The sequence below is a fragment of the Cucurbita maxima genome, unplaced genomic scaffold (assembly GCF_002738345.1).
Source record: "Cucurbita maxima cultivar Rimu unplaced genomic scaffold, Cmax_1.0 Cma_Scf00012, whole genome shotgun sequence".
Lineage (NCBI taxonomy): Eukaryota > Viridiplantae > Streptophyta > Magnoliopsida > Cucurbitales > Cucurbitaceae > Cucurbita > Cucurbita maxima.
In genome coordinates, this window is record NW_019272028.1 from 3,408,475 (window position 1) to 3,417,754 (window position 9,280).

Consider the following 9,280-nt stretch of genomic DNA (forward strand, 5'->3'; position numbering starts at 1 on the left):
AATTACAATATAATATCCTTAATGTTTTAAAATTATTGTTGAAATAAAAAATTATTTAAATGTTGAATAAAAATTGACTTAAACTTAATTCAAATAAGTGTTATAGTCATTCTTTAATTTTCCTATAATATTAATAGATTTATATTAAATAATAATTAAAAATATTTATGAAATATTAAGGTGTAATAATGGTAAGAATTTAAAATATAGTCTTTTTTACCATAAAATTTCAAATCCAACGGAGAATTGTTCCAGTACACGCAAGACCAGGAAAACCAAACAAAACAACAAATCAGTTTCAATTGAATAGATATTTGCCACTTTTAGAAAAGTCGCCACGATTTAATTGGCCATCGACATTTCAAATTCTTCTAGCAGCCGGTAGTAGTTTTTAATCGCCGATTCAATCGCCAAGCGTGCGAGCCCTCGGATGAAAAACCAATACGAATGACGAGTCTTATCCAATAGAAGAACGCCACGTGGATTAATGTCCACATGGAGCGCCAACGTTGATTGGTAATGCGTAGATCCGATGACTCACGAGAAGTCACGTGCGAGTACCATATTTTCATCGTTTTTTATCTAACTCCTTCAGCCGCATTTTTAAAAATTAATTAATAATTTAAAAAAATACTGCTTCAGCCGGTCCCCCTTAAAACCCCCCCGCGCGTCTGAACTTTTCTGAATATCGTATAGTTTACGGAAAGCTTTTTCTTCCATTGCATTGACAATGGCGTCTTCACATTTGATTCGGTTCTCTGTGCTTGTTTTTGTTCTTTTTTCTGCTTCTTTCGCTGAGATCTACGCGGACAAGGCTGAGGCGAAGGAATTTGTTCTCACTTTGGACCATTCGAACTTCTCGGATGTTGTTGCCAAGCATGATTTCATTGTCGTTGAGTTCTACGCCCCGTGGTATGGTTTTTTTAGATTGTCCTTTAGGGTTTTCTTTACTGCCATTTCCTTTTTGTTAGTCAAGTTTCCGTTTCCGATATTTTTTTTATGGCTGCTATGTGATTTGATTTTGTGATTTTTGTGAGGATCTCATTTTTATGTCGTGTCTGTAGAATTATTTTCTTGATTCATTTTTCGCATTCATTGTGTAAATTGGCCTCTGCTCTGTTTCTATAGGATGGTTTTAGTGCATTGTTGTTGAACAGTCTTGGTGATGTTATTTGGATATTAGCATTTGGGAATGATTGTATGGCTGCCTTCTGTTTGTTACCCCGATGTGTGTAATTGAGTGCGCAATCAACGACGGTGAGGATTTTAGTTTGTTTTTTTTTTCTTTTTTCTTACTTTTGCGAACCCTTGTAGAAATGGATCTTAGTACCCTTTCGTTGGTTTTGGGACTTTTTTTTTTTCTTTTATGTATGAAGAACTGGAATCAGAGGCTAGTTGTTGGCTTAGTTATATGTTGATTTTTTCTCCTTGGGGTATCCTTCATCATGGAACATTTTTTTCACTCCTTTCCCTTGAGAAGCAATGGAGATTTATGGAATTGATTCAGATTTGAACCTTCTAATCGTATTATCATGTTTTAATTTGCCATTATTACTGCATGAAATGTCATTGAGATGACCCTTTCTATTAACGTTTCCCCCGCATTGTTCTAGGTGTGGGCATTGTATGAAATTGGCACCAGAGGTAACTATTTCTCTTATCTCAGTTGTTTTGGTTGAATTGTCCTTGAGCATCTTGTTTCTTATGGTCCTGTGGTCTTTTCATATTTTACAGTATGAAAAAGCTGCGTCTATTTTGAGCAGTCACGACCCGCCAATTGTTTTAGCCAAAATTGATGTAAACGAAGAGTCAAACAGAGGGTTGGCTGGTCAATTTGAAATTAGGGGCTTCCCCACTATTAAGATATTGAGAAATGGGGGCAAATCGAGTCAGGATTACAAGGGACCTCGCGAAGCAGATGGAATTGTTGACTACTTGAAGCAGCAAAATGGGCCTGCATCTGCTGAAATAAAATCTGCTGAGGATGCTAGTAATCTCATTAAGGACGTTTTCATCGTATGAACTAAATCTCTCATCTTTTCTTCCTTTCCAAGTTTGTGCTGCCATTTTCATTTTTCTGAGTAGCTACGAAAATTGATTTTCCCTGTCTTAGGTTGGAATATTTCCTAAACTTTCTGGAGAAGAGTTCGATAACTACATCGCTTTGGCTGAGAAGTTGCGTTCTGACTATGCTTTTGGCCACACTTTGGATGCTAAGCTACTTCCACGTGGAGAAACATCTGTATCTGGCCCAATTGTCAGGCTTTTCAAGCCATTCGATGAGCTATTTGTGGATTTTAAGGTACCTGAATTTAATATCATTATGTGTGCTAAATTTGTAGGTTTGGCTTTTTGTGATTTAATTTTTGCACGCTGATCTTATTGGAGCTATGAACTCAGGATTTTGATGTAGCTAAGTTGGAGAAGTTCATTGAAGAATCTAGCATTCCCTTGGTAACGGTTTTCGATAATGACCCTAACAATCACATCTACCTTTCCAAGTTCTTCTCCAGTTCTAATGATAAGGTAAAGAGGCATGATCCGTTGTGAGAATAGTTCTCCATTTTAGTCAGAGACTTCTTTCCATTGTTTGCATGGAGTTAATTGTGCACTAATGTTCACCGCTCACTTTCTGCGGTTCAATAAATGTGTCTGGTTCTTATCAATTTTATTTATCTTTCATACTCGAAACAACTTTCAGACTATTTCCCCTTCTGGGGGTACAAAGTAAATATTTACAATTGAATGAATAAATAAATATTTTTCATTGATAAGCAATGGGGTTTGATTAATGTTCTTCTCTTTTATTGGGTAGGCTATGTTGTTTCTGAATTACACCACCGAGGCTGCTGAATCTTTAAAATTGAAGTACCGTGAAGTTGCTGAGCAGTACAAAGGAGAGGGAATAAGTTTCCTAATTGGAGACAGTCAATCCGGTGAAGCTGCCCTAAAAGTTCGTATACTTTGGTGTTTCGGGTGGCTATTTAAGTTGCTTGTTTTGTTCTACATCATGATTCACATGTTTGATACCTTATTGTTTTGCATTACAGTATTTTGGACTCAAGGAAGATCAAGTCCCTGTTCTTCTTGTGCAAAAAAGTGAGAAGTTCAAGTATGTGAAATTCAATGTAGAGCCTGAACAGATTGCTCCTTGGTTGAAGGACTACAAGGTCACTCTTTCTCTCACTTACATTTTATGTGTTTTCATGACCCTTGATGGTGTTTAGATTTAACAACTGTTTGTACTGTGAATGGGGAGCCATACTTTAGTAAGTTACTAAATGCTAGTATATGTATGAAAATAATTTTTCCATGAAAGGTTAGTTGTTTCAATTAGACGTCTCAAACGTAGTTAAATTACGTGTTATGATCCTAGAGATGGAGAGGAATGACCAAGGAAATAACCAAGGAAACTTGATATATGGCAACATCTTATGATCTACTATAGATATTAAAAGTGGTAGTGTCGAAAGAACATTTCGTCACTATGAAGTAGGTAAATATGACTCTGATTTTACAACTGCAGAACGGCAATGTGCCACAATACATTAAGTCAGAACCCATTCCTGAGAGTAACGATGAACCTGTGAAAGTGGTTGTTGCTGATAGCCTTCAGGATGTAGTCTACAAATCTGGTAAAAATGGTGAGTAGCACAGTTCCCTAATATGATCTAAGAAAATGTGCTAGAAATATATTCAGTATGCTTATTATGAAATTGTTAATATTCATTTGATGATCACTAGCTAGGCATTTAATTACTCAATTTAACTTATTTTATCTCATATCTCATGGTGTTGCAAAAGTTCTCTTCTGAAACATTCTCTAGTTGTATAGTGCAAGATCATTTACTAGCTTTTTTTGTGGGGCAGTTTTACTGGAATTTTATTCTCCATGGTGCGGTCACTGCAAAAAACTTGCTCCAATTTTAGAGGAAGTGGCTGTCTCATATGAAAGCGATCCTAATGTTGTTATTGCTAAGTTTGTAAGATCCATTACCTTTTATCTTTTAAGACTTTATGCTTTTAGTTTTACAAGTTTAACCCAACTTTTTGCCTGTGAATTTTGAACTTTGGAACTGATTTCTGCATTTTCACTTGAAATGGGTTGTCTGCAAATTTGATCCGTTAGACATTTCAAATATGTATATGATCAACAACTTGTTTCTCTTATGTTCTCTATGATTATATCTGATATTTTCAAACTGGTTCGTTTCATTTCCCAACTTGGTAGGATGCCAGCGCGAATGACATCACAAATGGTGAGTTCGAGGTACGAGGTTACCCTACTGTGTATCTCAGGACAGCAAGCGGAAAGCTGGTTGACTACAACGGCGATAGAACAAAGGAAGACATCATAAATTTCATTGAGATAAATCGTGATAAAACCGAGCAGGTAGATTCAGAACCCAAGGACACCGAGGCTGATTCGAAACCCAAGGACTCAAAACCAGCCAAGGATGAGCTCTAAAAATGGTAAGTAAAAAAAGGAAAAGCTCTTCTATGATCCCTTAACCTTTTATCTAATGAAACCCTCTGTAACTTACATGGTAGAAAATAGTAGTCTAACTTTTCATCTATACTATCATCATCATCACCAACCACATAATCATCATCCTTCTAATAGTGTTTGCTTAGAAAGATGAAATCTGCGGTAGCAAGTCCGGATAAAACAAGCACAAAAACTAAATGGTTCGTTGGTTGGTTGGTTGGTTATCAAATTGAGTGATTGGAATTTCTTGGGGTATATTTCAACGATTTTGATTACTAAACACAAAGAACCAACTTGTCAACATCTGCACCTTGTGAATCATAACCTTGGTTTTGTGTAGGAAGAGAGCTTTTTGTTGATGGAGGAAGCAGATCTCAAGATCTTCTGGGGGCAGGTGGCTTGACAGCTTTGGCTGTTTGGCATGTTTTGGCAGCTGCGATTCCTATAGAAGTTGACGACAACATAATAGTATCATCATTACCACAGAGCATGTGATCGCCTTTTCAATTCTCTCTATAGAAGTTGACAAGAAATAAACCAAACAATAAATATGCGACGCAAGGTCTTTGCTTTTGGAGTAGCTCTTAGTTCTATAGTATCATCCCTATTATCCTTACTACCCTTGTGTGATCATATCAACATTTTACTAAGCTCTTTGCTTTTGGAGTAGCTCTTAGTTCTATAGTATCATCCCTATTATCCTTACTACCCTTATGTGATCATATCAACATTTTACTATTTTTAATTTACTGGCCGAGTTTAGCGCTTTCATTTTTTATCTTAGAATTTTGTGTTCTAATACTCTAGAGATAATTTGAGATTTAGCTCGTCTCTGACATTGGCTTGTGGTGAGTGAGCACACTCGGAGCTCTTGTCTCTGACACTGGCTCGTGGTGAGTGAGCACACTCGGAGCTCTTGTCTCTGACACTGGCTCGTGGTGAGTGAGCACACTCGGAGCTCTTGTCTCTGACACTGGCTCGTGGTGAAAGAGCACACTCGGAGCTTGTCTCTAACACTGGCTCGTGGTGAAAGAGTACACCTGGAGCTTGTCTCTAACATTGTCTCGTGGTGATTGAGTCCACCTGGAGCTCTCGTCTCTAACCTTGGCTCGTGGCGAGTGAGTATACTTTATTATAATTTATGATTTGAAGGGGATGAATCCAATCATGTAGAAAACAAAATTCAAATAACCCATATAATTTGAAATAAAAAAAATTGAAAAGTAATGCTTTCAGAATATTCCAAAAATATTTAAGATGCTTTTAAAAAAGATTTTATACAAATATACTAATAAAATATAGAAAATTAATATTAAATTCATTAATGAAATATAGGAAAAGTTAAAAATAATTTTAGTGGAACACGGCCACTACCGGTTTTGGAGGATGGCAACAAGTATATTGGGAGAAGTTGGTGAATTTAAGTGCGTGGGAGTCAGTGCACTGATTGCGTAAATGCTTTTTTAGTTTTTTAATTTTTTTTAATAACATAACGTTCAATTACATTTCTACCCAACAAAGATATGACATCATTACGGTATAATGTCTAATAATAACTAATATAATCTAAATTTGTCAAATAATTTTGATATTGAAAATTGTCTGTGGAATAGTTTGAAATTGTTGTAGATCGGTAGTGATGAAAAATCAATTTTTTTTAAAATAGTTTTGAATTTTTGAGCCTCTGAGCCTCATTAGTTGAATGTAGATATCATGAATGCAGGGTGATGTATGCCTCGAAGAGGGAAGCACAATGAATTTCAGATGAAACCGCACTTTACTGTGCTTGATAAATGGCATAAACCTGTCATTAACAAATCAAAATCTACGCATCCATTAACAACTCAAAATCTGGATAGTAAGTAGCTCCTCTGGCCTTATTATTTCGTATAGTTGGCAAGACTTTTTCTCGGACTAGCCCACTTCCTGGTCTTTGCTAGAACATCCAAATCGTTTGTGTCTAAATAGCTAAAATGGTCTTTAGTTATTAATTTTAGCAATAAATATTATTCTATAATATTATGTAATTTATAAGGTATTATATATATGATATACATATTTTAACTTTAAACGAAAATTAAATAAATTTATAACATGGAATAGTATATTTATTAAAGTCATTGATTCTGAGAACATAGGAAATGTAAAGTATTATTTTTAAAATTTTCACTATTATATAATTTTTAAAAAACAAATCTGACTCATTTCTTTTCTTTTCTTTTTTATTTTTAATTCCTCGCGCGCGCGCGCGTCCTTTTAAGGTTCCAAAACAAAAACCTCTTTTTGGTTGTGATTAGAAATTGATTAACGAACTTAAAAGACAAAAAGGAAACTTCATTTCATATTTTAATCCGAGTTGTAAACCCTAGATTGATTACCCTCGAAAACGTACCATTGCGGGAGATTCTTCAATCTCGATCCACAAACCAGACATTATCAAGGACGACGACGGTATACAAACAATTTTACATCTCCAATTTCCTCTATACGACCTGGAAACTTCTCCGTATAATGCCGCAGAAACTCGAGAATATTATCGCAGCGAAGGTGTTCGACGAAATCGTATCTGTATTCTGTGCCAATGGCGGATGCCTTTGCACCATTTTTCTTATACTGCAGCTTGCAGTTCTTTCAGTTTTGGTCGTCTTTCAGATGGCTCTGGATTCGCGGCTTTTCTCTTGCTGAAAGTATTGTTATTGTCGTTCTTGTTATTTTCTTCTTTCGTGCTGTTTTCGTTGTCAATGGCGTCGGAATTAGTGATTCCGATTTCGTTTCTGATTTCGACGGTTTCTTCTTCCTTTACTTCAGCAGATGAACGGCTGAGGGACCTCTGAAGGTGAGGCTCGAGCTTCTTCACGTCTGATAGTTGAAGAGGCTTCAAAAGGAATTCCTCTGCTCCTTCTTCTAAGCACCTGTAAGTAAATTGCATTTATTAGAAAGCAATACCTAGCGAATTGAACCGAAAAGATAATAATATAAAACAAATCGAGTGAGAGAATTAAATATTTACATGTGGATTCTTGATGGTTCGTTCTCCGATGACATGACAACAACAGGAATATCTTTCCAAGAAGATCCCTGCAAATGCACGTATCATGTAAGCACTCATAAATCTTTTAATTAATATTTTAGTGATCAAATGATCGGTTGGAAATAACAAATCATTTAAATTTCAAATATTTGTGCTCTTTACTTACAAAACATCGGATTATTTGATTCTTTGAATCATTTCAAATACTTTTCAGAAAATAGATGTCTAGAGAAGGATACCGAATATTGCAGTTTGTGTGCATATGAACAAGTAAAACTTTTCAAATTTGGATGCCTGGACTTTCGTATAGGGTGAAATTTGTCCATCATTTCCTTTCTTATTGACTTAGAATATCATTCTGATATCAGTGTCTTTGTTTATTTAATACCATGATTTAATATAACCGAAAATTCAAAGAACAAGAATAACATTACCTTGAGTCGTTTGAGTAGATCATAACCAGTCATCCCAGGCATACAGTAGTCTGTCATGATTAAGTTGACTTTGACTTCCTGTGTATCATTATAATGGAAAATCAATATGAAAATGATTCATTAAATAATAAAATTAAAAACAGATCAACCCTAAGAAACACATGCTAACACGACATAGGGGTCCCCCGCCCAAAATATTTTCCACAGGAAATCTTCATCAATTCCCGGCTGATTGAATGCCGTTGAAAAGTGATAAATTTTAAATTGTATTGTAGCTAAAATTTTCTTCACATGTGATGCACGTAAAAGTATGCAACTTGCACTGTCTTTATCAGGACTTCCCCCAAAGACTCTGCTTGATGAAGGCACCAAATAACAGAAACTTCAATTTTACAAGAAATACATTGTTTGCTGTTTTTTCCCCTCTTCTTTCTTTTCCCTTTGAAGATGATTTCGATTGGGATGTTGATTCATTATTAATCAATCAATTCTTATGATATATAGATAATTCACTTGGACATGAAGTTCATTTAGGAAAAAGACAGAAATTGGTGTTGCTATATGCAGAAATTTGTTCGTAGTTTTAAGTTGCTTGTCTTCTTTAGTATGAGTTGAAGAAAATGAAGAGAGAGAGAGAGAGAGAGAGAGAGAGAGAGAGAGAGAGAGAGAGAGGATCTTGGCTGGTGAGAAGAAGGGAAAATTACCTGTTGGTGAGAGAGTTTTGGTGAAGAAAATGAAGCAGCAGAAGAAGAAAATTTGTCAAGGTCATCAAGCAGACCCAGGTATCTAAGAGCTTTGTCTCCAGACTCCACGCAGGTCACTGCTGGGTATTGGAAAAAGAAAATAGTTATAGAAAAAGATGCGAGAGGTAAGAATTTAGGAAGAAAATTTGGTAATTGGATGGGCAACTATATGTTTACCTTCGCATGAAGAAATTCTTAGGAGCTTTTCCAAAAGTTTTCTGTCTATAAGGCTATCATCGACTGCCAACACATGGAAATGTTGCTGTATTTGTTGAACTTCCGCTACATCTGCTGCTTTCAACTCCATTATCCCCAAGAAAAGCACCCACCTATTAGAGAAGAATGGTTTCTTTTTCCTCTGATCTATATTCAGAATTACAATGGTTTTGCCATTATCAGTTTCAACAACTGGAGAGAGATCAGAAAAAAGAGGTGGGATGAGAGGAGTGGGAGGGGGGTAATATTGCAGGTCTTTATGAAGTGGGTGAGAAGAGAGAGAGAGAGAGAGAGAGAGAGGAGAAGAAGAAGTTAAAGAATAGTTACAGAAGAAGATGTCGTGTGTGTGTGTGTGGGGGGGGGGGGG

At 36.0% G+C, this 9,280-nt stretch overlaps 2 protein-coding genes across 3 annotated transcripts; one reads left to right on the forward strand and one right to left on the reverse strand.

Annotated features, from left to right (window-relative positions):
• Window positions 1-674: 674 nt before the first annotated feature.
• LOC111487447 (protein disulfide-isomerase-like) lies at window positions 675-5,260 on the forward strand. The gene is made up of 11 exons (XM_023134850.1): window positions 675-912; window positions 1,614-1,644; window positions 1,735-2,016; window positions 2,114-2,302; window positions 2,401-2,526; window positions 2,816-2,953; window positions 3,051-3,170; window positions 3,527-3,644; window positions 3,871-3,983; window positions 4,232-4,473; window positions 4,830-5,260. Exons 1-10 carry the CDS (start codon window positions 731-733, stop codon window positions 4,466-4,468), a joined length of 1,536 nt encoding a protein of 511 aa, XP_022990618.1. The 5' UTR covers window positions 675-730; the 3' UTR covers window positions 4,469-4,473; window positions 4,830-5,260.
• Window positions 5,261-6,802: 1,542 nt separating this feature from the next.
• Window positions 6,803-9,248, reverse strand: LOC111487540 (two-component response regulator ARR17-like). 2 transcript variants are annotated; one of them, XM_023134983.1, is made up of 5 exons: window positions 8,875-9,248; window positions 8,659-8,777; window positions 7,955-8,032; window positions 7,500-7,567; window positions 6,803-7,401 (listed from the first exon to the last, which is right to left on the reverse strand). In XM_023134983.1, the coding sequence occupies exons 1-5, from the start codon at window positions 9,002-9,004 to the stop codon at window positions 7,098-7,100; spliced, it is 699 nt and encodes a 232-aa protein (XP_022990751.1). In that variant the 5' UTR covers window positions 9,005-9,248; the 3' UTR covers window positions 6,803-7,097. The 2 variants fall into 2 exon arrangements, with proteins under 2 accessions (XP_022990751.1, XP_022990752.1); XM_023134984.1 differs by having other exon boundaries at window positions 8,659-8,774; window positions 8,875-9,244.
• Between the last annotated feature and the right edge of the window lie 32 nt (window positions 9,249-9,280).